The sequence below is a fragment of the Scophthalmus maximus genome, chromosome 7 (assembly GCF_022379125.1).
Source record: "Scophthalmus maximus strain ysfricsl-2021 chromosome 7, ASM2237912v1, whole genome shotgun sequence".
NCBI classification, from domain to species: Eukaryota; Metazoa; Chordata; class Actinopteri; order Pleuronectiformes; family Scophthalmidae; genus Scophthalmus; species Scophthalmus maximus.
Genome location: NC_061521.1, coordinates 21,912,650 through 21,940,343, shown reverse-complemented (window position 1 = coordinate 21,940,343; position 27,694 = coordinate 21,912,650). Strand labels below are relative to the sequence as shown.

The window sequence follows — 27,694 nt, the reverse complement described above, 5'->3', positions numbered from 1 at the left end:
GTTCTCCGCAAATGTTCAGGAGGCAGAAAAAGAGGAAGATTAACCCGCGAGTCTCCATTAAAACAACACTTGAAATCAATGAGAATTGATCGGAAAAGATAGAAAACTGGATCATCCCGCCCCCGCTGACAGATTTCATCTCGTTGCGTGCATCTACTGGAAGCAGAAAGAATTTAAATGATGCGTGGGCCGCGGAAGCCTGCCTTTCTTTTTGTGGTGTTGCCGTCACCGGCCTTCAGCCCGAATCGCACCTTTCCACACATTTCCACAAAACCTCCACACCTTTTCCTTTTCTTCTATTTTTACCCCACAGACTCCCTCAGCATCGCTGCCTGGAGTAGAGCCACGTCCTCACTGGCTCTCTGTCCTCGCCTCTCGGCCACATACGACCCCACCGGGGTTGCTTTTCAGACCCTTAAATAATGTATGTAACCCTGCACGGCAGAGAGGGAGGGCGAGCGCGCGCGCGCGCGCGTGTGTGTGTGTGTGTGTGTGTGTGTGTGTGTGTGTGTGTGTGTGTGTGTGTGTGTGTGTGTGTGTGTGTGTGTGTGTGTGTGTGTGTGTGTGTGTGTGTGTGTGTGTGTGTGTGTGTGTGTGTGTGTGTGTGTGTGTGAGTGCCAACATACACTGTGTCTTCTGATGCTTACGGGACTTTTGTTTGCTGTTGCAGGATTGGCAGCCAAATCCCAGGGCTTTGCAGGGGCCTAGTTTCACTCCCCTCCATTGTAAGCCTTTCTTTTGTGATCAGTGTGCCGTAGACCCGCACGCACATCCACTACACGTGCGCACACGCACACGCGCACACACACAGATTAGCATAGCGTAGAGAACAATTGCGGTCCTGCAGATCTAGACAAACACACACACACACACACACACACACACACACACACACACACACACACACACACACACACACACACACACACACACACACACACACACACACACACACACACACACACACACACACACACACACACACTCCGATCTCAGCGGGCAGACTAATATGTGCTGCCGTTTGCTGCGGATGCAAACGGGGGGAAAAAAGGGGGCAGCTACTCACGAGTGGAATTCCTAATTTCAGAAGGAATCGCAAGGAGGAATGCTCCACTTTAGCGCACAGGTGGCAGAACCAACACAGATGACCACGCTGCCACCTGCCAGTGCACATGTGAACTGATGTACACCGTGCGACGACGTGTCGCTGTAGAGGCAAAGAGTTGGCCAAGGACGGGCAGGAAGCCCCTAATGTGTATTTGTACACATCTGTGGTTTGGACATACTGTTGCTGGACTTTGTGGAGAGATTACTGTTGCTGAATGCGGCTCATGAGGGACGTGAAAAGGAAAGATGAAATGGTAAATCTCTCTGGGATGACATTAGGAACAGACACAGCCGGATCCTGATGCTCGCACTATCAGCATTTCTACTTCTTCTCCGGGACACATGCGCGTCCTGCGTCGGGTCCGATTCACCCTGTCATGTGCTCAATTTAGAAAATGTCTACAGGCCAAAAAATAAAATCCCATGCAGGATTATGGATTTCAGATGTGTCTGCAGTTGTACTGTACAGCAGATACACCAGACCTGCTCTCCTCTGTTTCTCCTCTTGTCGTTTTCAGAAAGAGGAATAATGTAATTCTGAGCATAAAGAAGAGAGGGAGGGAGGGAGAGAAGGTGGAGGGAAAACAAAGCATTTACCATTAAACACAACAAACAACTCCCTGCCCACATGCCACTAATTTACCTCCATCCTCCCGGGGTTTTTAGTCCACACTATTCTTCCTCTCTGATCCCTCGCTTCGCTCTGACAGCCACTTTTCCTCTTCCTTCTCCGGTGCTACTCTAATCCCCTCTCGGCTAGAGAGACGGCATGTTTAAGGGCTTATTTACTCTTGTGAAAATGACTTTTTTTCTCCCCATCCCCCCCCCCCCCCCCGGCCTGTGCCAGAGCGACGTGTACAGTAGTTGCGCTGGTTTGTGCCTTTGAATTGGACGTGTAAAAAAAACTCACTCGCACTGGAAAAAGGCCTTTTTATCTGATTGATAAATGTGGAATTCCTTTACATAGTACTTTGAACATCCTCACCTGCACACACCTGAACTTTGCTTTAAGAACCCCCCAAAAAACTCATCATCATATTTGCCCTTGCGAACTATAAATGATGTGTTGATCATTAGGCGAGCGGAGCTTCAAGGCAACATAAATTGTTTATGGATATAAAGTTGTTGCACCCGCCTGCACTCATGTCTCATACATTATGGATATATCTCGTCGGTACATCTGTTAAACAGTCACACAGTCATAATCAGGGACTCGTCCCCAAATCTGAACATGTAAAAAAGAAATCGGAGGAGGAAAAGCTGTTTGTTGAACAGCTTTTTTCAGTTAACAGTGCGTCTGATTTCTAAGAACATTTGTAGCCTATGAATAGATATCTTTCACAGCTGATATTTGCACTTCACTTAGGTGTTACTTCTAACTGTCATTACAGCAGTGTAACATTGACATTGACATTTTTCCAGTTCCAGGACCTTTGGGTTGTGAGTTGTTTCGCGGTCTGGGACACTTGAACGGAGCCAAGATGGACGTGCTGTTTTTGGACTGTAACAATTTCTTTAAACTCTTTTAATCTTTGCCCTCCGTCTCTGTTCACGTTGCTCATATCTGTGACCGCAACATGTTTGAGAACTGGTTGATTTGCAGCATATAGCACACAAGTCCTGCAGCTGCTTTGTCCGAAATACAACAGAAGAGGAACGGCTGTGTCTGTTCACAAAGTAACCGAATGACCTCAAATAGGTTTAGTAAGGAGTCAATAAATGGCCCCTTTTTTTTCTCCATCATTCTCTGAGCAAAGGCATTTTGAATCCCATGTGGGGATGGCAGAGTCTGCTGACCATGACGGGTGTCAGAAGTAGGGGTTTGATTTAATGAAAATCATACGGATTGTGACTTGGAGCATTTTAAATTAACAAAATTTGACACTTCACGTGTGTAAAATGTAAATGCCATGTGTGAGAGGAAGGTACAGTCAAAACATTTTCTGAACCAAATGCAAACACCAAGGTTTCCAAAATCAAAAGGCACAGAATTGGAACGGGTAAAGTTAAACCGAAGCTTTTTGACTTTCCGATACTGAGCAAATTTATGTACGTCATTAATATAGGAGCCCTTATCAGCGTAAATCTCTGATTGCAGTGAGTGTACATTAATGTGTATTCAATGCCATATATGTAATTTGAGACCCTATAAAAGTTTCCGCGTTATCGGCATCATGATCGGTCTGGGTTGGTGAGGCGTATTAAACTCTCGGCGTGGTCAGGGCCACTCTGACGGACTCCGCCTTCTTCTTCTGTCATGTTCCTTCTTCATGCCGCCTTCTTCTTCTTCTTCTTCTTCTTCTTCGCCTTGCAGCCGTGACATACCTGGGCTAATCAAGTGTCACCCTCCTCTCCTCTCAGCAATTAGAGAGGCAGGGAGAACCGTCACTGTCCCCTCACAGCTCCCCGTTTGACTCTGCCTCGCCTCCTGCAGCTTGTTAAATTTGAATTTTTACGCATTAAGCTCGTGCTTTTTAAACCGGAGAGACTTGCAATAAGCAGCGACAAAAAGATGAAGCCGGCAGCGGCGGATCACTGCGATGGCCCCCCCACCGGGTCGTTGATGTAGACGGTTAAAAGGAAGTTTGAGTCATGATGTTGTTTTCCTTTTTTTCTTGTCTGGGTGTTGTGAAATGGAAATGGATTTGTTTTCATGCACCGTTAACTGTCTTTCATGCGGTGGAGGCAGATGACAGAGGGTTGTTTTCATGTAAACAAAAACTTTAGGTTGTTTCTTCCGTAATAAGGATGTGGAGATGGAATTTAAAAACAGTGTGTGGGGTATGAGAGAATGCCCCTTTCATACACAACGCAGTGCAGCAGGAATGAGTACATCAGCTTCACTTTGTGAGCCTCCGTGTGGCGTTATTCTGCTCGCTGTAACATAACATGACTCATTCACAACCAAGACATAGTGATCATATTCTGTCCGTCCCTCTCTTTCTCCTCCTCTCCTCTTCCTGTGTAATGCTCTATTCCACTCCTCCCTGACCTATGAGTTCATAGCCCGTGTGTGCGTGTGCGCGGGATCCATGGTGAATTGATTCCGCAATGTATTTTCTTTATGTCGGGGCCTTGACTCTTTAGCCAGAGGAGCAGAATTTCCACTTTCTTTCTCTCTTTCTTCATGTGAAGTGAAACATGGCTGCCAGAGTCTCATTAGATTTCCAAAAAACAATATTTGAGTCATGGAGTGTTTCTCCACTTTGATTTCCTCTTTTAGGGAACACTTACGCCCGAGTCTTCTGGAAGGGGACGAAGCAAAACAACGGTGAAACAAAAATCAATCGGCCCCCAAACCACACCCGCTCCATACCCCGCCAGCCTGTCAGATATTCAGCCCCGCCATTCAGGCGCGCTTCGATCGCTTCGGAATTTTCTGAAGTGTATGGTCCAATTCATTTCAGGACGTCTGGGAAAATTATAGTTCACATTCCTCAAAGGCCGCTGCCTAATCGCGTAGAGAGAAAGAGAAATTTGGAGGGAGGAGACGGGGAGGCAGAGATGGCGTAGGATAAAGGCAGGGGAGAATACCGAAAGACATGTTGGCGTGTCAACAGTCGAACCACATGACGAGCATGTCTGACTGATACTGACTGCCAACTTATTAAACAAAGCACACAGGAGCTGTGACCACAGCAGCGAGGGAGATGCGGCGCAGCCCACTCACGCAGGATAAACAGTAAACCCTTTTAAAAAGAAAACAGTAGCTATGACGAATTGCGACCTCCAAATTGGTTGTTTCAAAACACTTTTTTTTTTTTTTTTTGCCGCATGCATTTTGCTAGATTAGCAGTAAAAGGCAAGGCTTTAGGGAAAGCCTGTTAAGCAAAGGCGCACCTGATCTGCTCTTCACTCGAACATCGCATCTGTAGAATTAGGCGTTCTTCTTACACCGTCGCAGTCGACAGAAGAGGATACAAGAGCGGTGAAGCTTCACTACATCATTTACTATAAATTGCTTATTCTGAGTGTCTCTGGCAAACTGGTATCCTGTTGACGGCTATACTGAAAATCTCAGACAGGAGCGTGGTAGCAAGGGCGTACAGTCCTAAATTATTACATGCTCATTTAATATTTGAGCGGATTCATCTATCATATATCAATCCTAAATCGGGCTGAAGCAGCTACACATGAATCCGTTACTAAGCTAATGGACCTTTCTAGCTCGTAGCTAATTAATAAACTAATAAATAGCAAATTTTCACTCAGTGATCTATTAATATTGCAAAGAGTAATGAGTTACACGTGTTGCTAACATAATAAGTGCAGTTTAATCAAAAGTAACTAAAGGAAGTTCCTGTAGCATCGCGTTTTAACATAGCTCAACAAAAAACAATAACAATATATTAAATGTTCATTTAGTGACATCTAGTGGACAGGCTGCTAACTGCAACCAATTGAAATAATAGTCTTCGGGTACAGCTCCTACCGTATATCGATATTAAGGTTTTATTCTAAGGAAACAACAAACTGATTCTACAATTCACAGTTTTCCTGTAGTGGAGAACTGTTCCTGTAGAGTAGCATATCATGCTAGCCTAACCTATGCTACTAATTTACTGTTAGGTACTAGCATAATGTTTTGTAATTTTGTGTATATTGTGTGAAATGTAATTTAGAATCTTAACCATGTTTTACAAGATTTAATGGTATGACAAGTGAAGGCTCAAGTGATGTAAAATTCTAGTCCATTTTATTTAGAGTTCATAAAATGGAGCGCGTGTGCACTACGTTCGACACGCGAGCGAAAGGTCTGAACAGCGATTGCCTGACCTTGATTTGCCTTTTTGCTCTCCACAGTGCACTTGTGAAGTGTGTTGTAAATTTGGTGAAGTGCTCAAATCCACGGTGAAGTGCAATTTGAATTTGATAGGAGCAAAGTGACCTTTTCCTGAACTTGCGTGGGACATATCTGTAAAAAAAACAACCTGGACCCACACATTTAAATATACATTTATTGTGGACTTACTATGTCCTTAAGTAGAGTTTAAGGACATATAGCAGGAGCCCACAGCGCCCCATCTTATCTAGTCATATCAGAAAACAGATTTGAGAGGGAGAGAGAGCAAAATGACGAGCAGGAGTGCGAAGGGTTTCTGTCAAATGCTTAGCCATCTCCAAACATGTCAGAAATAGAGAGCAGACTGTGAGGGAGATGGCTGGCAGAGGCAATCAATAAACTCTCACACTTCATACTGCCGCGTGTGCGTGTGCGTGTGTGTGTGTGTGTGTGTGTGTGTCACATTTCCCACCAGCTCGTTGTGAGCAATTCTCCCCGACTGATGAGACAAACTGTCACACTAGCGGAGAACGAACCCCTGTACACCTCAACAACTTTTTCATCAGACTCATTCAGACCGCCCCGGTCACCGGGGGGGGGGAACAACACACGCCATCGGTGCAAATGTGACAAACGTTCTGCGAGCGCGTCGCGCGGGCTCTTCGTGAAGATTGCGCTGCGGGAATAGAAGCAGACTGTCAGACTCTCCGAAATAAGTGGCGAGGTTCCGTCCGGGCTAATTTGTTGAAGCACACGGTCACATATTCCCTGCCCCCGGCACCATAAACCGAACTCATTCTGAAAGTAAAAAACGGAAGTATTCTTCGAGTACCTGTCATCAGCCAATTAATCTCCACTGTAGACCCTCCAGAAAGTGTCTCTCGATGGCGATAAATCAGACCATCGCTGCAACTCGAGCATTAGAGAGTCTTGCTTGTGTTCAGACGGTGATTGAACCGGCGAGGATGTCGAGGTGCAGGTTGGACCTTCACATTAAAGCCAATTACTTTGTTGCCACCGTGTGAAGTTGTCCTGAAAGTGAATAATTACAACTCCTGTTCTGTCCTCACTGAATCTTTAATGACGCGGTGCCATCTCTTGTCCTGTGTAATTGATTGCGGTTGATCTGCCTGATTGATGACCTTGACTTTATCTCCCGTCTTCTGTCCTTTTCCTCCTCCTCCTCCCCTCTCCATTTCCTTCCATCTCCTCTCCCTCCATCTCCTCCTCTCCTTCCATCTCCTCCTCTTCCTCCTCTCCTTCCATCTCCTCCTCTCCTCTCCCTCCATCTCCTCCTCTCCTCTCCTTCCATCTCCTCCTCCTCCTCCTCCTCTCCCTCCATCTCGTTCTCTCCTCTCCTTCCATCTCCTCTCCCTCCATCTCCTCCTCTCCTCCCATCTCATCCTCTTCCTCCTCTCCTTCCATCTCCTCCTCTTCCCTCCTTCCATCCCCTCATCTCTCCCTCCATATCCTCCTCTCCTCTCCTTCCATCTCCTCTCCCTCCATCTCCTCCTCTCCTCTCCTCTCCTTCCATCTCCTCCTCCTCCTCTCCCTCCATCTCCTTGTCTCCTCTCCTTCCATCTCCTCCTCTCCTCTCCTTCCATCTCCTCTCCCTCCATCTCCTTCTCTCCTCTCCTTCCATCTCCTCTCCCTCCATCTCCACCTCTCCTCTCCCTCCATCTCCTCCTCTCCTTCCATCTCCTCCTCCTCCTCTCCCTCCATCTCCTTGTCTCCTCTCCTTCCATCTCCTCCTCTCCTCTCCTTCCATCTCCTCTCCCTCCATCTCCTTCTCTCCTCTCCTTCCATCTCCTCTCCCTCCATCTCCACCTCTCCTCTCCCTCCATCTCCTCCTCTCCTCCCATCTCCTCCTCCTCCTCTCCGACCCAGGCCTGTAGATCCTGCTGAAACCTCTCGTAGTCCGTTTCGCAAACACTGAAAAGCAACGACTTATCTCCCCCACGCAGCCATGGCTTAGGAGAGAAGAAGAAGAAAAAGATGATGACGACGATGTTGATGATGATGAAGAAGAAGAAGGCGAGAAGACGTCTTCTCACCACGAAGAATCAAACAAGAAAATACACACAGTCCCCGCCGGCACAACTGTCATACAAACTGTTTTGTTTTAAAGATTTCTCACGTGTACTTTCCATTGTATCCGTCACGCCCCCGCGTCGGTCTCGTCTTATCTCATCTCTTCACCTTTTCATTACCGTTTTCTCTCTTTCTGTTTGTTTTGGTCCTCTGTCCTCTCCTCTCTACAGTTCCTCCCTCCATCTTCGATTATCTTGCATTCATTCCTTTACAGTTGTCCTCGCTTTTCCATTTTGGCGACGCACCGTCACACTGGCAGACGGACGCTCGTGCGTCGGCAGCGTTCACAGCAGCATGCCACATCCGTAGGGGATACTTGAAACAGCAATGTATATTGATATTGTAACAAAGCAAAAGCTATAAATCTGTTTCATATTATATCATACAGTGCATCTTTAACTTCTCACCTGCAGCTTCCTTTTTCTCCTTCTTCCCTCTTTTCTCCAGTCGTAGCTACCTCTCTATTTCTGTCCCCCCCCCCGATCCATCGTTACCTCCCCCCCCCACGCGTAGACATTGTCCCCACTATCTATCTGCCCCCCCCGTCTACCCGTCTATCCATCGACTTGCTCTGTCTCTCGGTGCGGCGGGCGACACTGCAAAGGCTTGAGCTACTGTCCTGGTCCGGGGGGGAGAGCATTGACTTTTCCGATGTGTTCCTTTCTCCTCTCGTCACAGACTGTGTTTGGTCCCGTTTCGCTCTTTAAGTGGAAAGAACAACGCCTGTTTTTCTTTGTCTGCAGTGGTCGTGGTCTCTTAGGACAAGGTGGTAGCCATAAGCCTTCAAAGTCTAAAACTCTCTGGAGTCGTTTTCTTCGATCTGCTTCTGTTTTTATTGCGTTAGTTGTCATGGAGTTGAAAACAGTAAATCTTTATAGTAACGGTGTAACCCCCCCCCCCCTCCCAAAAAAAAGGTATTATATAAATATTTTATTTTTTACCATTGTATAAATATACAGTATTGATTAACTTATGTACTTTGATTGCAAGTTCTTTGGTCACCCATACAGTGAGTAAATAAAAAAGATGAACCTTTTTTTTTTCTGTGAATTTTAGGCACAAAATTTCTAATGCTATCGATGTGTTAACTATTTTATTGTAATATCTTTTCTTTTTGTTCTTTCGTTTGTTTTGGGTTGTTGTCGTTTTTTTTACATTTAAATCTGTGATCATTTGCAGAATCAGGAGTCTTGTTTTGATGACTGCCACGTGTTTAGGTCGTCCATCAGTTCTGCCCCCCATCTCTCATCACGAGTCACAAGAAGAATGTGTTAGAAGAAAACAAAGTCTCGCTTTTTTCCCCCCCTCCCGCGCTCATGTGGAAGACCACCGTAAAGAAAAATTGACATTTTGAATGAGTTACGTCTGTCTTTTGCACTAATTTAATAAAGCCGTTACTGAAAATTCCCACTGTGCCGTTTTGCAAATAGTTTTGACTGAAATGCCCTTTTCTCCTCCAGTGAAAGGAGTTGTACACACCATGCGAGACGTCAAATACATGTATTTGTGTTTCCTGCCTTGAGATTTATATCTTGTTTATATCTCTGTTAGAGTGAAATTACAGGTTGGACCATTTTTGGTTGGAGCGACACAACAAATGGCCAAAACATGGTCCGACACATTAACCCCTGTAATTATAGTTTAAATAATTAATATTCATTAAGGGCCTTTCAGGTGTAGCATCTAAAAACACACCGCATGTGCCACTTACATCCAAGGTGGTTGAGAGGTTGCGCTATGGTTGCGCCTGCCGTTACCAAGCAACCAGAACAGCTTCTCCAATTAGTAACAAGCCTCGCTGACTGAAACTACATAAGTAAGAAAGAAGTCAAAACAAAGACACATTGATTTTCTATGACCATAAATCCCTCTGAGTAGCTTGACTGCTTGAAAAAGGAAAACTTGACATCTCATCTGTCAAGGCTCCAAAAACTCCTGAGAATTTCACAAACTAGATCTACGGGCTTTGTTTGGACGACGGGAGGTTCCAAGGTTATTTCAGGAGTAGATAGAAGCCCAGTTTAAACAAACCTCTGCCGTGACACCGACTCCTCCTCGACCATTTGTCTGAGATAGTCGCATGCTCACGCTGTTTTCTACAAGGACGTACCCCCGCAAAAAACAAACAATGAATGCGCGACTCGACGGCCTCCCTTGTCACTTGTGAGCGCGCCTAACGCACATCTTCATTACACACAATGAAGGAATTTGTTCACGCAAAACACTACATCTGAATCGCCCCTTAGAGAGCTCGAGGCTGGTTCATGGACCGGCAAACACTTTCCACCACTCACATTTGACCGACAATTGGTGTCAATTTTTTCAGTGCGAAAGTGAATCAAATAATTCTATCCCAAAATCTGGGAACCTCCATTTGAAAGAAATGAAGAAGGATTAAAAACATCTGGAGGCCCGCTATTAAAGGTGCACTACTCTTTTCGTTTTACATTGACTATATGCGATGGAAGATGAACCCACCGAGAGTTATTACGCGACTCTGCAGGTCCCCTCAGCTCGACTGGACATCATCTCATCAGCTTCAGTTTCCGACACAGGAGGCAGCTGTCGTCCCCCCCCCCCCAAAAAAGCCCTTATGACCTCATTGTACGAAACACAACACCTAGTGGAGCGTTTGAGCTTGAGAAATAGCAAAACCTCTTCTGCTTGGATCCAGGTACAGTCGGCATTGTGTGACATCGGAATCTTTATTATTATTCGAATAGCTGAATATTCATGACAAAGACGTTTTTTAAAACATCTATTTTAATTATAAGAACCCTAATCATCAGCACAACGCTCTCGATTCTGGATATTAATAATATTCTGCTAGGGCACCTCGGGGTGCAGCTGTACGCTCGTAGGGATTTTTAAAGGCCGGTCACGTGAAAGCGTGTTTTTGTGTGTTTCTTAAAAGCAATCAATAACAACAGTGATTCTAAAAGGCTAAAAATTGGGCAGATGCGATGAGACAAGCTGAACACTGAAGCCTCCTCGGCAGCATGTCAAATAAGCTGTAGCATTGAGGGGGAGACATTGAACAAGAAATGCATGAATGAGTTGGAGGCTGTGATATTAGAATTTTTCCAAATATGTGTGCAGCAGCAGAAAGAACAGACACAGGAGTACATGTTAAGGTTTGTCACAGAAACCTAGTTATACTAGTCTATAAAGTATAGCACAGTTATATTTAGTAACGCAAACAGATTGCAAAGACAGGCTGACAAATGCATGCCGCGTTTACGTGCTGGTGGAAAACTGGGTCATGTGGGCTTTGGGTGGATTCGTGTGTAAACACTGGTATCAGATTGGTATATTCTGCATCAGCTGACAGCCAACGCCAAGGTATCGACACGGGGACTGAAGAATTCAGATCACTGCATCCCTTGACTGCAAACACCTGCACGTGTGCAAGCACTCAAATGTATCTAACTGCTTATCAACCCGTGCTGGATTATCATGAGGAAATGATGGGTTCAGGTTACCTCACGCCTTTAAACCATACACAACATCTCAGCAGGTTCTAGGTCGTGGTCATCGTTGAATGCCCAACTCCCCCGGAGAACACTGTGTGATGCATTGCCACATATTTCCAGATTCATGTGTCCAAAAAAGGGCGTTAAAATCTGGAGCAACTGTACCTTGGTTGTAGATTCTCGACGGCGCTGCAGCGCTCACCCAACTGAAGAGGCCTCATGGATGAGAAGTGACACGTCTCCAACGACCTAACGCCCAAAGTCCAGTCGCTGCTGATTCAACGCCCTCTTTTGGACAACTGTGACCTGGATGAATGAGATGATTCATGTGTCGTGTTGGATTCTCGGGTTTCCTATCGGATGCTCTTGGGCAAAAGGGGCGGCTTGGAGAAATATTCTCCCGGGACACAAGCGATGACAGCGTAGGACAAGGTGACCACTGAGTGGTCGGACAGACGGGGGTGTTTAATGGTTGGCTACAGCGTTGGAAAAAACTAATTTTACGAGTTCTCAAATGGCGGAAACGTTCGAGTGGAAAGGTGTGGTGGCTCGTCCTCTGCCTCCTACTACCGCTTCAGAACAGAGCTGATTTTTTCTTCTTAATTAGAAGTGGCCGCTTTATAGCTCAGCCAGCGAAGACGATCTCCTCCTCACGGCCATAACCCACAACTTTAAATGTGGAAAAGCCAACGGCAAAACCACGCTATCGAATAATAATGACACTAACATCCTCCGTCCGCCGTCTCCCACTCGGCCATTCAGACTCATTTATTCCCTCCTGGATGATCATTGAGCGCCTATTAACCCGAGATCCTCGTCTGTAATGACCGCTCAATTATCATTTTCACTCTCAGTCCACTTTGGCTCAGCAAGGTTAAGTAACGCCCTGGACCTGCGACAAGCGTCGAATGGACCATCGGCCGATACTGGTGGTGATTACAGAAGAGATATATCCAACCAGGCCTTTAAGGGTCTCTTTATTCTCCCCTCAATCCATCAACTGTTCCCCCCCCCCCCCCCCCCCCCTAACCTTCATCACTACTCATCTTCATCACTCTGATGACGTCACCAGTTTGGATATGTTGGTGATGTCCTCCAGCTTGTATCCGTACAGTGTCTTGATAAACAGTCTGCAACGAGTAGGAGGCTTTTCCTATTTTATTTTTTCTCAAGGTTCTTTTTTTGCCTCGCACAGAGCCACAATGTAGACACGCGGTCCCTCTCTGTTATTTCCCTCAGTTACATCTCAGTCAGGCACCGAGCAGAGACACCGGAAGGCTGCAGCCACATTTCACCATCGTTCTTTCTCATTCCTAGTAGTTTCTGTAACAGAGCAGGCAATCTGCTTCCTGCTTACACCGGCACACGCACGTCCACTGTATGTGAATGGTCACATGTTATACTTTATGTTTTCAGGTGTGTTAGTATGGACAGAGACTTCTTCTTATACGGAGCTAAAACGCTTCTCTGGACAGGGATCGCTTTAGTTCTAAAACAGCATTTTAGTTTCATTATGCTGTTTTAACAGAAAAACTTAGTGGTATGGATTTAACCCAGGAGAGAAACCACTTCAAAAATCCAGAATACAAAAATGTCCATATTCCATGACAACAATATATTTTTTTAAATCCCTCAATGTATGCCACACTTAAAGGTTTCTCCCAGAATGTTGAACTGTTCTTTTAATTTAACAATCTTTGCCGTGATACTGTGATATTTAGCTCAGGCTTAACACTCGCACACGCAAAGGTAGATCTTTACTTAATGAAAGATTCTTATCTTCATCAGCAGGACCTTTTAAAAGTGTCAGAGAGTAAAAGTAAATCAATAATAGCCCGAACGTGCGTTGATAGTGTGCTGTAAATGTGTTAATCACGTTTAGAATAGAATATGATTCCTTCTACTGCAATTGCACGAGCAAGCCTGTCGGGGGAATTCACACAAATCAGAAAAAACCGTTCAAGTCAATGAATTTCAAACATATTAGAACAATATGCACAGGAGCATCTTGTGAAAGCAGTGAGATGTTCTATTGTTGTAAAATATAAATTATGTGGTTGGAGAATATTCAGCAAAAACATGTAAAGGGCTGTTGGCTGTCAACATGATATATGTATATACAGACATATATATATATACACATATACATATATATATATATACATATATATATCAATACATACATGTACGGTGCAGTTGGATGAAGACGTGTGCAGGTGTGATATACACATACAGTGGTACAATGGAATTTTTCTTTTTTCTTTTTTCAGAAAAGTTGCTGAGGGTCCAGACAGTCGTCACTGTGTCGAGCGGGTTCAACATACACAACCCTGTGATGTCTCTGTCTGACATTCTCCTCCGCTTCCCCGTTTGTCATTGATAGATTTCAAGGTCGCTCTCTAATTTCCTGTGTTGTCTTATGCACAGAAAGGTGCTAAACAGGAGGCCCCTTGATTTGCAAATGAGGCGGCCGATGATAAATGGAGGTTGCGGATGTCAGTGCACGATGCCCAACAACGCGGCGTCTGCCTTCATGTGATAGTGCGTCATATATTACTTGCTAGATTAAAAAAAACAAAAAACAGTATCCCCATGAATAAAAACTCAATTTATAAACAAAACCCTTGGTGTAAACTTGTGGAAGGAAGGTGTTTAAGTTCATCTGTTCTCCACTGTGTTCTATCCGCACTGATAACAATAAGGTCACAGTGAGAGGATTCTGATTTTGTATTAGTCCAAAGTACCATGTTTATGTAAAACAGCTAAAGTTCATTTTATTTTTGCCTCTTCTTTTTCTTTCATGGCTTTGAGGTATTGAGGTTTTTGTTTTTTTTAACATCAAGCTATTTTACATTGTTGGGATTTGGGAAAAGCTTTGGCAACATGAATGCCAGTTCCCCAGGGACCCGTCTTCAGGCCCGGTGGTCTTTTAAAATGACATGTTGATTAAAGCGTAAATCATATTAGTAGTGCCCTGTGCCCGGAGAATGTGTCTCCCCTGCAGATTGGCTGACGTCACGGTCCGAGACTCCGAGGTTGGTATGATGCACATCAGCCTTGGCTGTGTGCGTGGAGATCCCCAATCTGAGCTGCTCCACGCAAACATGCATGAAGCGGTCGCCTTATTGTTTCATGAAGCACAGGGTTTCATTACGCCGGTCCCGCCAAACCAGGCCGGCGGCAGGGAGGCGCATCAGAGCTCCCCAGAGTCCCAATTTGTTGTCACTGCTGGGCTCACGCTGCCTCTTTGCGGTCGGGAAGCGGCAAAGATTTACTGGAAACAAAATGCACGCAGGATTTCTGCGACACATCAGTGAAAAGACTCGAACACCACCTTATCTGTGACCAACAGTCTCTTCTCTCTGTGCCTCCACTTTTACAAAAATATACATACTGTACATAATTCATCCGTTCCCCTTTTTCTTGTGATGTACACCAGCGTGGCTGCAGCAGCTCCCTTCCAGTGTCAAAAGGAAAGACATGCTACTGATATAATATACTGCACTACTCGATCACAGTAATACTACTGCACTACTCGATCACAGTAATACTACTGTACTACTTGATCACAGCAATACTACTGCACTACTCGATTACAGTAATACTACTGTCTATGAGCAAGATGACAAGGGAAACGTGCCGTGAAAGCTAGAAACCTGTCAGTCAAGTGTCCGTTGAAGTGTGATTGTAGCACTTTCAATTTTTTCAAGTGACATTTCACCGTGCCGTTTCTCTATGCTTGTAAGTCTGTAGATCATATAACAGAATTAGTTCCATTTAACGAGAATTTACAGTAATGTTTAGAGGGGGGGGGGTGCAATTTGCATTACAATTAAAGGAATTTGCTCGGAGATTAACAGCACCCAGGGATGAATTTCCTCTCTTATTAGCTGTGAAATCACGATGGTGGGAATATTACAGAATAGAAGTCATGCATTACACTTGTAGATTATAAAGCGAAGACCTTACGTTCCCAGTTTGAAAGACTGATTTAAAAAGTCAGTCGCAAACGGGAAACAAGCAGCCCCTTCCTGTGACATCACCCAGCACCGCCTCTGTCACTGGAACATTAACATACAGCAGGTCCAGATGATGTTCAACAATCTGCACTTCACTATCTGGTTAAGTGTTTGTATCACCAGTATTTGGTTAAGGTCAGAGAAAGAGTATGATTCTGACAGTTAAATAGGGTTTGTTCGAGCGTAGGCAACAAAAGCACTTGGTTCAAGGCAAAGATGATGAAAACGTCTGTGAAGGGAATCCGTGAAAGTTTTCCTTTACGTAGTTCTGATATAAAACATGCATTCACCAGATCCTCATCTTGCTTTGCTACTCTGGGTATTGTCCAATAATTTCTATATAATAAACAGTATCACACAACAAATTATTGCCGTGGAGTTATGTTTATAAGGATCCCATGTTTTGTAATGATGCCCAAAACATATGCTCATACTGGGAAAATCTGTTTAATGCTTTTATTCCTGCTTCTTCACTGCAACTCTCAGTGAAATCACTATTTTTATTTAAATATATATATATATATATATATATATATATATACACACATACATATGTGTGTGTGTGTGTTTACGTGTGTGTGTGTTTACGTGTGTGTGTGTGTGTGTTTACGTGTGTGTGTGCAGTTGTCTGACAGCAAAAACATAAAAACACACTGTATGTCAACGACAACCCACTGTGTGAGCGTATATTGACTTTCTATTGACAAGTTGAATAAGTGATGACAGGGACAGGTCCCGAGGAGACGGAGTGTCGTCCTCTGAACATCACTCCTACACAGCAGCTTGCCTGATAATGGCCAAGGGGGAAAAAACAGCTGGAGGAGGAAATCAATCCCTGATAATACCGCTTTAAAATAATACTTCATTCAAAATCCATCTTTTGACTTTTTGCTGATGTGAAATTGGAAAGGTGTTTGCACAGAAATGGTGGTTTTCTAGTGTTATTTAAACCATGCAAAGTCAACTTTAAGTTTTTCTACACAAAGGGGAAGTTTGAAATTATAGGCCATATCATTATTTTTAGAATCTCCTATGTTCCCCATATGATTGCTCTTAAAATAAATGATCCATGTTGTGTGATTGGGGCAATTGACTTTTATTTTAGAAGTCAGTGATTTTCTTGGTGATTGTGCCAATGTGTTTCTCACACACACACACACACACACACACACACACACACACACACACACACACACACACACACACACACACACACACACACACACACACACACACACACACACACACACACACACACACACACACACACACACACACACACACACACACACACACACACACCTTGCACTCTTCTCCAGTCCAATCAGTCCCTATATTGAACTCGTGGACTGGGTTCCTATGGAGGCAATGAATGCCAACATCGTGGCAGTAATTTAGAAATGAGCCATGCTGCCTCAATCAAATCAGCAAATCCAAAAACAGCCGGATTGAGAATTACAGTATTTTCTATACCATTATCTAAATGACACCCACAGCAAAATTCTGGTGTTTCGAACGAGCACCGTGAGTCGAACATGCACTTGATGTGAGTGTACATGTGGAGTTATTGTATACTCTTTTCAGGGAGTTGAACTTTTTAATTCTTTTCTGGAGCTGAAATTGAACTCTTGTGGGGGAAGAACTACCAATCCCATGTGGAGTCAAATACAACCTTCACCTTGAGATCATTTTAGTGTGAACTTTTTCCTATTGTTGTTTTTTACCCATGTTTAGTTCAATATCTACAGAGCGTTGACTAATTAATATTTCATAAACGCAACTACAATCTACCAGACCAGATTTTCTCAATGAATAACAACCACAAGACCTCGTAGAGTTCAAATTCATGGTTGCATTAAGAATGCAAGACAATCTTTGTTATTTTGCCCAGTCTAGGGCCTTGATAACTGTGCACACAGTTTCACTCAAGGTGCCGAAACGCGTCCTCTTCGACTGCAACTACACAAACACAATGACCAATGATGAGAACTGCGATACAGAATTCAGATTTGGACATGCCAAGTAACAGCTTTGCGTCAGAACACAACTGAACTTAACCTCTTACTCCGGTGGCCCTTTTTTTTGTCTCTCCCTGAGAAAATATCCCAGCCAAAATGTGGTGTATATGAATAATCTTGGTATCTATATGAAGGCCAACACTTGTGAGATTTCAGCAGAGGTGTAAACACCCATATAGCTATTAATGGGTCAGTGTAAATGAAGATGGAACCCAACATAAATGAAAAATGTCATGTTTGCTTTAAAAATGTGAATAAAGATTGAATGTCCCCAATGTAATATTGGAAGAAAATGCACAAAACTGTATCAATCCATATGCCACATCATCTGAACATTCTCTGTGCATAATTGCATGCTGACAAAGTGAAGTGAAGTGACCGGCTCGAGTACGAACACGTGCCGCTGTTCTATTTGAGGTTTCTCACAGATACGTCTTCTCACAACGCGCTGGAGGGCTCCGTCCATCCACCCCCAACACACTACAACATCTAAAACATCAAATATGTGGGGGGGGGGAAACTAATGTCTGTACCACAGCCCGGTGTATTGCACGGAATTGTGTAGTGAATGAAGGAGCTGTTGACTCGTGCCCGGCGCCTTCAACAAACTTGGGGGGGGAAGCGTGAACTTAGCGAATGGTACAAACGTTGCATTCACCACCAGGAGTTGTGTTGAAGCGTGTGTGTGTGTGTGTGTGTGTGTGTGTGTGTGTGTGTGTGTGTGTGTGTGTGTGTGTGTGTGTGTGTGTGTGTGTGTGTGTGTGTGTGTGTGTGTGTGTGTGTGTCTCTGTCTCCTGAACCACCCACACCTTTGCTTTTAATTAACTCAGCTAGACTTGATGTCACAGTCCGCCCTAACCCTGTAGCAACAGTCGCACGCCGACACAGACCCCCCGAGTTGATCTTATCGTCCGCGTGATGCACTGGCGTGGGGGTCGACTCAAAGGTCACCGAGGCCAATACTGAAGGCGGCCTCAGTGTATTGAGTTGGGCTCGCAAGACAAAACACAAGACGGCCGACTGGAAACTACACTTTGCACACACTAATTGCAAACAATTTTTCAAACCCAATCGTGCAACACCTCGGGGCTTTGCTGGCGAACCTCTGCCTGTTAAATCCCGAATTCGATTTGACACAAGACGCCCTGAAGTTGAGGATTTGGGGGACCGTTTTAGAGGTTTGCGTGTCAGCAAAGTGGTTATAGCTAAGCTACTTATCGTATTATGCGGCGTCATTGTCATGTTTTGCCCGGTTCTGTCTGAGGAGCCTTCATTGCGAGCACTCCGCTGTCTTCCCTGAAGGAAGACATGAGATAAACAAGAAAAAGGACACAAAAAACAAGAGGAACAAAAGGAGATAATTCCTTGATTCCTCAAAAATGTGTTGAAAGCAAATTGCAAAAGGCTCAGAGGAAAGATTAAGTTGCGTTTTTTTTTTGTTTTGTTTTCACGGGCTGTGGAATAAAAGTGAAAAAAAAAAAAAAAAGTCTTCGTCAAGGTCACATTGAGAGAGTTCGACGTGTCGCTTTGCCTTTTTTTAAATTCCTGTCTTAAATTATTAACCCAACACACGCTTCTCCTTTTTCAGCCCGTGTCAAGTACAAACCCCGTCTGAGAGTTGTTGTTTAAAATGTTTATGATGAAGTTGAAAACGGAGCTAATGACGTGCCAGCTGTCAGCATCTCTTACAGGCGCGAGAGGCCGCTGTCAAGAGCCTCGCATCTATTTTCGTTTCCTCCTGAACGATGGGATACGGTCGGTCGCAGCTCTGTCCAGTCGTCACTTCAGAAAAACTACAGAAAACTCTATCGTTCTTCTATTATCTATGGTCACATCTATTATCGACAGTCGTGGTGCTCATGGGAGCCTCTACTTGAAGTGACTGTGAACATTTCATGTGGGGAAGTCAATATGATTGCTTCATAAAGACCTAAAACGACCACACAGACAACAGACAGCAACAACTTTCCTCAGGAGCTGGGAGACTTTTTCAGGCTCTGCATTAAAGGGATAGTTCAGTGATTTTGAAGTGGGGTCGTATGAGTCGCTTATGCATAATTAATATGTTACCTTATGGAAATGGTGATCAGCGATGTCATGTAACGGAGAGTGGAGGGGAAATGGAAGTAGCACAAGTCACAGTCCCACTGTAGAAGAGGGGGCCAACGAGAAACGTCTTTTTCGCCACATTTTAAAACGTTACCAAAAAATTAAAAATCTGTTCAATTGTTGCGCACTAATGACAAAAATACATCCTTTCGTTTTAAAATGTGCGAAAAAAAAATCCCTTTAAGTTATAGAAGTACGCAGGAAATTTTGGGGGAGGGGCTTGCAGCGCCGGAGATACCTGATTGGTCATGTACGCCAGAATGTTATTTCAGCCTGTCGCTCCTTTCTTTAAGTCTAACACTTCTGTTGTTTGTAACTTCTATCACCCGTCTTATTCTACTTGAACATGTTTTGACTTTCTCTTTTTAATTATTAGATTTGAATGTGATGATGATGCTTTTATTGTCTTACGTAAAGCACTTTGAATTGCCCTGTTGTTGAAATGTATGAAATGAAATTTATTATTATTATCATTATTGAATCGATAATCCTATTTGCAAAACTGTAAATCAGAATCTCCTCCATGTTTCGTAGTGTTGCTCAGTTTAAATAGCGTTATCATTCTTAAGTCTTCTGCATTACTGCCGCCTGGTGGTACGGAGTACGGAACTTTATTTTCTTGCCAGATGTGAACAGATACAACACAGAGGCTGCTCCGCCACATTTCACCTACATGGTTGCTGTAACACACGTGTTCTCTCCTGTTCAGGGAATTCCTGTGCTCTTTCAGGCATTCTGTGACAGGGTGATCCCTATGAATACTTTACGCAGAAGTACAAAGGCCTCACACCTCAACACAACTGTGGATCTTTAGGTGTTTTCATTGACCAGACCAGGCTCTGTGCGCTGATGTTACAGTGACGGAGTCAGGCAGCTTTTCACTGCAGTGCCTGTCAAAGGCTGCATTAGCTGCCCCAGCTTTTCCTTCAGGCAGTGTTTGAGGTTGCACCATCACTGACAAAGTATCTACAGAGAGAAGGATCTACATACTGTGTCTGGCAACCGGATGGCCCTGACATCTCACAGTTTAAAGAAGCACAGGATGCCATCTGCTTGTGTGCAGGCCTCAAGTACGCTCACTCTCGCTTTGCCCTTTGGTGATGATGAAACAAGCTATTGATTGAGAAAAAAAAAGAAGAAATCACTCGGACCCTCCTGTGCCACAACAGCTACGGATTCCTGATGAGGCCAGTTCAGACAAGGAGTCAGCAGGTGATCTCGTGTGGACAAAAGGAAAAGATACGTGATTCAGGTTAAAGCTGGGATATTGCAAAAGGAGAGAATGCCATATACTGTATGTACTGCTCTCAGTGTTAACATTTAAAAGTGTCCAGTAACACGTGAAGAACAACAACAAGATGATCTATGCATTGGCGGAAAACACTTTGCGCTCGATGCCTTTGGTGCACAAATGAATACGCTTCTCCCAGCAAATATTAATAACTACAATTAGGTTTTTAATCGCTCGTCGGCCCTAGGAGGAGGTTTGTGTGGACCGACGGTTTGACACGTGCCAAACCGATGATCACCATTGTTTCTTACAGCTGTGTCCTTGGAGATTGGCTGAAGGGCGGCCTCGGTGAAGGGCTGCGCCGCCGGAGGATACAAGGGAGTCAACTGGCTGAGTAATTCAGCCGACCGCTAATGAGAAGGAGCGTTCGCCTCCGCAGCCTCTCTCCCCCCCGCCCCCTTCCTGCTGGCCTCCACCGATAGCCCGCGCTACATCCGTCTTCCAACGCTCACCTCAAACGGCCTTTTCTCTGCTTCACTTGAGAGAAAAAGGAGGCAAGACCGAGGGGAGACAAGCGAGCCGGAGAGAGCGATTCGATCGGTCAGTTTAAATGTTCGGTGTCTGTATTTGGCGAAGGGGAGACGTGACTAAGATAAGAGAGGACTCCTCCACTGCAAGATTTAGTGACTGTAAAATATGCTGACGTGCTCTTATCTCAAGAAAGAGAGACTGGCCCTAAAGGTTGACGTCCAACTTACAAAGACAGACGCTTTGAATAACCAATGCATTACATCTAAATCAACCCGTCAGACGAACTCAACCCCTCAGCTTTGAGCAAATCCCCCTCAAAGTTTGCAGATATTTATTTTCGCTGTCGAGTGCCAAGGCTCTGTTTTCTTCCCGCTCTGCTTGGATGCCAAACTGCCGACAGAGACTTTAAGCCTTCATTCATTCATCGTCTACCGCTTTATCCATTTAAGGGTTGCGGGGGGGTCGCTGGCGAGGGGCGGGGTACACCCTGGACAGGTCGCCAGCCTATCACAGGGCCACACACAGAGACGGACAACCATTCACTCTCACATTCACACCTACGGTCAATTTAGAGTCTCCAATAAACCTCATGTGCATGTGTTTGGACTGTGGGAGGAAGCCGAAGAACCCGTAGAGAACCCACGCATACACGGGGAGAACATGCAAACTCCACACAGAAAGGCCCTGGTTGAACCCATTCGAACCCAGAACCTTCTTGCTGTGAGGCGAAGGTGCTAACCACTACAACACCGTGTAGCCCGACTTTGAGCCTGTTCACTATTAAATATTTATTTTCAGCACCTACACCTGCCCTGTCCAGCGTCTGCATGCTGGGTCCTGAAAACCACAGCAGCCCAACACTGATAGTGAAGTCGTCACAGTGAGTAAGCGTGGACATGCTGTGATGGAAGACGCAGGCCGCGGATGTCTTAAGCAGAAGTATTTATCAGAAGGAGCCAAATATTGAGGAGATTTCTGGATTGGTAGACAGATCAACAAGTGGTCAGTGCATGGCGTCCCAAAAACCTTTCTACCTCCGCTCACTGTGGTGTATTTATCTCAGAATCAGACAGCATGGCTCTCTCCATAGTAACACTCCGTCTCTGTCTGAGCATGCTCCGCAGGGAGTCTCGCGAGGTGTCTTTTTCCGAGACAGCCTCGGTTAACCACCACACGCCGAAGGTAAGATGAGTCCGCTTAGGCGAAAACAAACTCTCACGACACTAAAGCTGAAGACGGCGAATGGATTTCAGCCATCGTTCATTTGATTATGTGCACCGCCCTGTTCGTGCCACTTTCATGTCATGTGGGAGGGAAGGGGATAATGGGAAACGATCCCAGTGTTTACGACTTGCAAGCGAAAAGGCGCAATCAGACGACTCGAGGTGGCAGCTGTCAGTCATCTCCTGCTTCTCAAGAGAGTCCGTCTGCCTCAGTTACAACACAAACAACACAAAACAGGAACACACAAGGGTTAGCTACATGTCTTCAGACGACGTACTACCTGGGCGAGATCCCTGTCAGCTCATGGCTACTGCACCAGAGAGCAATGTGAAGTGTGCTCACCTTGAGTGACAGTTGTTTTACCCCAGAGTTGGACTTGTCAGGTTTAAAAAGAAACACGCTTCATTGAATTTGGCACCGTATCTACTAAACTTCAGTGTTTAAACACTCCGAACAATGAACCTTGACGGCACTTTTTTATACTTTTCATCACCGAGTCAGATATACCTGCGCTTATCAAAAAAGTCAATTTTCGTGTCGAGGCGAACAACTGAAACTAGCGCTGCATGACAGAGTTGCAGCCCTCTCACTCATTTCAATGAGCTGCGGCGAAGGATGTCAACACAAAGGGGGAAAAAAAAGAAAACTTCAGCGAGACGGAAAATAAAATGTTCACTGCAATGATAACTTTCCAGAGTTGTGAAGTCCTCAAAACATTCCTGCACAAATTATGAAGAACAAAATGTGCAGTAATAAGCCACGGAATGAAACGGCCGACACAAAAACACGTTTAATCACCTTGGGAATAAATGCCCATTAAGACGCATTAAGGCAGAATGAGTTGTATTAGAGTTGGTGTTACCATTATATATATTAGTGTCCGATCACAGCAAAATTGATTTGTGTTTACATGAAAAACAGCCCGCACTAGAAACGTGTTGACATGGCGACTGTGTCACACAGCTGATGTGTGGCCTTCTCTAATGTCGCTCAAAGGTCAACGCTGTCAGAACAGTTTGATCTTGGTCAGCGGCGCAGAGTCGTGTGAAAAGTTTTTTGCTGTTATAAATGCCGGAGTTAAAGGTCCTTTGTCGTTTGTTTGTTTTTATTAAATATGACATCTTAGCTTCTGAATACGGAAAGTCCAAATGAAACGGGAAACAATAAAAAGATAAGGAAGTGTCTGAAAAAGGCCCCCAAAAAAACACAACAGAGGGTTTTGTGTTTTCACCACAAACCTCTGACAAAGAATTTACGCTCCTCTGGAGATGGAGCCTAATTTCAAAAAACTAAACCTTTCACAAAACTGAATTAGACTTGAGGCAAAACAACACTTGGCCAAAGCAGTCGGCTTCTGGTTAGAAAATTAATACAGTGCCCCCCCCCCCCCCCATGAGGATGAAATATCTCATTTAGCAGCCCTTGTCAGGACAGGGGCCAATCAATAGCTACCATGATGTATCAGCGATGTGACGCTGAGGCAAGTAATATGTAATGTATGGATTAACATCTTTGTGCCCCAGTGGACCTGCGAGACCAGGCATTTATCTCTGTGTCTGATGGGCTGGACCAAGAAAAAGAAAAAAAAAAAAAAAAAAGAGTACAGGGACATTCTGCGGCCCTATTACCACTTTTATTAAAATCACCTCTGGGATATACAGCAAACGACGCTAGAGAAATTCTCCGCCATCTATCTACGTGTACAGTACTGTGTCTCCCTCCTCCTCCTCCTCCTCCTCTTCCTCGATCTGGGCTGGGGGCAGCAGCAGGGTGATGGATGACATTAGCCGGCAGGGGATTGAGCAGGCGGTATTATCACGGAGCAGGTATTAGCATGGAGCCTCAGGGCCCCTTCTCGGGGCCCATCGATTTGGGCCGCTGCCTGACCCTAACCTCCTAAAGGGGCCGGCAAACTGGAGGAGCAGAGCCACGGTGTACAAGCCCATGGGGATAAACTCTGCCTAGGCCCCGGTCCTTCATCATTTTTAATTCATCCCTTGCAGCCCTTGCGTCTCCTCCCGCCCTCTCTCTTTCTCCTTTTCCTTTCTCTCACTCTTTCAACCTTCCATTTTAACTCTGATAGGCAAATATTCATGCAAAATCCAAAATAGCATGGGTCTTCGAACATTTACGGTTTGTAACATGTGCAGGTATTATGCTTGTGAGAGAGAGAGAAAAAAAAAAAAACAACATTCATTCTTTTACGAATGAGTTTATCATGGAGGATTTTTTTTGTCTGTTGTTGTTGTTTTTTATTTTTCGCGTGTGCATGCCTGAAAAATTGCGTAATGCTCTCTCGTCCAATTTTTCCCCAGGCTGTAGCATAGCATTTTTTCCACACACACACACACACACAAACACACAGATATATATGCAAAAGCTCCACAACGCTGCTCGTGCAGTGACTCCACTCTGTGTTTTTCTAAGGTGATTAGAGAGTTAGGAATCCCCAACATCATTTGCGAGCAGTGTGGTTCCTCTCACTGTTGACAAGCAGAGCCCTGTAATCCACTAATTGTTTTAGGTTTCGCAGTGAAAAGAGCCAAACTGGATGTGGCTTTATGCAAAGGTACAATCAGCGGGACAACGACTTCTTATACGTTTTCCCTCATTTACATGTTTCCTTCTGCCTGTAACCAAATCAGCTGTGGGCGTTCCCTCTGTCTGCTCACACCAATGTGATTTTGCGAGCGTCCTCTGTTTACCAATTACTGTGCGGCTTTTTAGAGTACACACAAATCAACATTTCTTCCGATAAAAATCTTAATTATACGCTCTTGTGGTAGAATTTTTACTGCATTTTGTGCGGCCGGTCAAGTGTAGATTTTTTACACACCACGCAATCATGCAGTACAAACCATGCATCGTGTTTGTTAGCGGGGCGTGGATTACAACTTGTGGTATTGTTTTTATAATTATATTCTATAATTAAGTGCACTTTGGATCTACAGGATGAATCAGGATATATGAATTCTCTTGAATAAAGTCGTTTACCTTTTTCTAAATCACCAGCATCACCTTAACAGATTAACCAATCAAGCATCATTTAGCACTGTGAAACAATACAATCGGACCCGGTCACTACACACAGTTTATCGTCAGTTCTTGATCTTCTTTCTTTTACCCACAGAAGGGAAGTCTAGAATTCGTCCATCTGTCCAAGTCCAAGTCATTAGGGAAGGGATATGCTGGGCAAAGTGTGTGCATGTGAACGGGGGGATGAATGAATGAATGAATGAATGAATGAATGGGTGGAGTGAGTCTCCGCTGCAGTTTTTCCTACCGCACCGGCAGGGATGATGATGAAGACGACGACGACGACGATGGTGATGATGATGACGATGATTGTTGCGGAGTGGGGTCTTCAGATCCTTTGGCTCTGCGCTCATCAGGTTGAAGAGCTCGCCCATCAGTTCTTTCACTCACTTACGTCGCAGTCAACCAACCGTGGCCTGTTTAAGTAAATAAGGCCAGAACTATCTTTTAATAACAACCATAAACTTCTCTGGTATAAAAAATACAAAAATGTACAATAATAATAAACTTCAATTATATATTGTCAACATTAAACACTGGTATTTTGGCGTTTAGCATCACATCCATACTGCCCCTTTAATGTGACAGGACGTACACATGAGAATAAATGTAATACTATAAATCTTAATTCATATAATATTACCCGGTGTGGTGCCAAAAAGTGATCGTCCGCCAGAGACTGATTTTATCTGGATCAAAAAAACTCTAAAAATGGGCACATATGTACACAACTTCATGTCCATAGTAATATCAAAGATATGTCTTTGTGAAACTTTAATTGTGCTGCAAGTGTTTGCCGGTTTGTATCGTAATCGACATGGTTTGCTCGCAGGAAATACGAACCTATTGGTTTTAAGGTTCGTATGCATTTGTGTCTAATATTATTACGATAACGAATAATGATTATTGTAATTAACATGATGTATGGTTATGGGTTATGTTTACAATAAAGCGATATTGCAATTATTGTGATGTGACTTGAAATACTGAAATACCTGTAAATGGGCCCTAAAACACTGAATATTACCTGCCAAGAAGGACCGAAGTCACTTTTTGGCACCACACCTGCACTGTGTTCATACTTAGCAGTTAGCAGTTGTAGCTTAACAAGTCACCAAGGACACTGAGCAGCTCTCACACGTTTCAAAACACGACTGAAATGACTCGACCCTCGCGGCCGCCTGATCTACGACGGCTCGTTCGGCAAACGCGACCAGGGCAACGCACAAAAGCCCCCGGGTGGCATGTAGCAGCAGCTAACGCGACGTGCTAAACTGCTAGCCGGATGTCGTTGGCCGTCAGTGGCGCGGCGTCTCGTGAAGACAAACACGAGTGGCTTCCGCCCGTGACGCGCTCACCAATTCAGAGTTTCCATTCAACAGGTGGACATCTGCAAGTTGTGTTGAACCAACCTTTTTTCTGTTACTCACCTGCAGCACGGTAGCACGTGTTCACCTGAGTGATGCGCACCTGCGACTACGCTCAACGCAGCTGCCGCCGATTGGCAGCCAGGTTCACCGCGACACCTCGACCACGCCGGGAAGAAAACTGCTGGTTAACGTCGTGATCCAGAGCCGTCTAATGAGAGTCGCGGCAACGGAAGTCCGACAATGCAGACTTTTCAGATAGTTCCCGGAAGTTCTTGGCGCGCAATTCGAAAGCCATTATTCAGAGCGACAGAACTGCGTTTGTCTTGGTATTTAGTATTTAATGTGATGTGAACGCCAACCACGTGCCTTTTGCAGACTGAGCAGCCATAGGCTTGTCTTTGTGTCTTTAGTTTCGTATGGAGGGATGCACTTAATTTTGGGGTTTACAGTGTTTAATACATCAACGTGTCTGATTTGAGATTATCGTGGAAATTTAGTTTATTTTGAATTTACATACAGAATATTTGATAAGCTTTGTTATGTGAAAACCAAAGGTACAGAAAAACCTTCCTCACTCAAAATAAATGAACATTTGAGGTCAGAACCTTTGGGTCAGAACTGTTCTTTGTGTTAGTTGTGTTAACAATAGGGATGTCAAATGTTTGGGATAGGGATGTCGAATAATTCATCTTGGCTCACTAC

The 27,694-nt window shown here is 44.5% G+C and overlaps 1 protein-coding gene and 1 long non-coding RNA gene across 7 annotated transcripts in view; one reads left to right on the top strand and one right to left on the bottom strand.

The window, feature by feature from the left end:
• The window catches only part of cdh13 (cadherin 13, H-cadherin (heart)), a 280,640-nt gene extending 264,753 nt beyond the window's left edge, over positions 1–15,887 (top strand). For 2 of the 4 annotated variants that reach the window (XM_035643267.2, XM_035643273.2), the window contains one exon: positions 314–438. In XM_035643267.2, coding sequence (XP_035499160.2) covers positions 314–423 — 110 coding nt within the window. In that variant the 3' untranslated portion in view covers positions 424–438. Of the gene's footprint in view, positions 1–313; positions 439–7,777; positions 9,389–13,724 lie in introns of those variants that run through there. The other 2 variants (XM_035643270.2, XM_035643269.2) reach the window with 2 other exon arrangements.
• On the bottom strand, positions 8,159–27,508 carry LOC118315751. Of its 3 annotated transcripts, XR_004794924.2 has the most exons (4): positions 27,053–27,508; positions 25,870–26,038; positions 11,620–11,760; positions 8,170–8,296 (listed from the first exon to the last, which is right to left on the bottom strand). It is a non-coding gene; the product is annotated as an uncharacterized LOC118315751 (long non-coding RNA). The 3 variants fall into 3 exon arrangements; XR_004794923.2 differs by lacking the exon at positions 11,620–11,760 and having other exon boundaries at positions 8,159–8,296; positions 27,053–27,426; XR_004794927.2 differs by lacking the exon at positions 11,620–11,760 and having other exon boundaries at positions 8,161–8,296; positions 25,875–26,038; positions 27,053–27,426.
• Between the last annotated feature and the right edge of the window lie 186 nt (positions 27,509–27,694).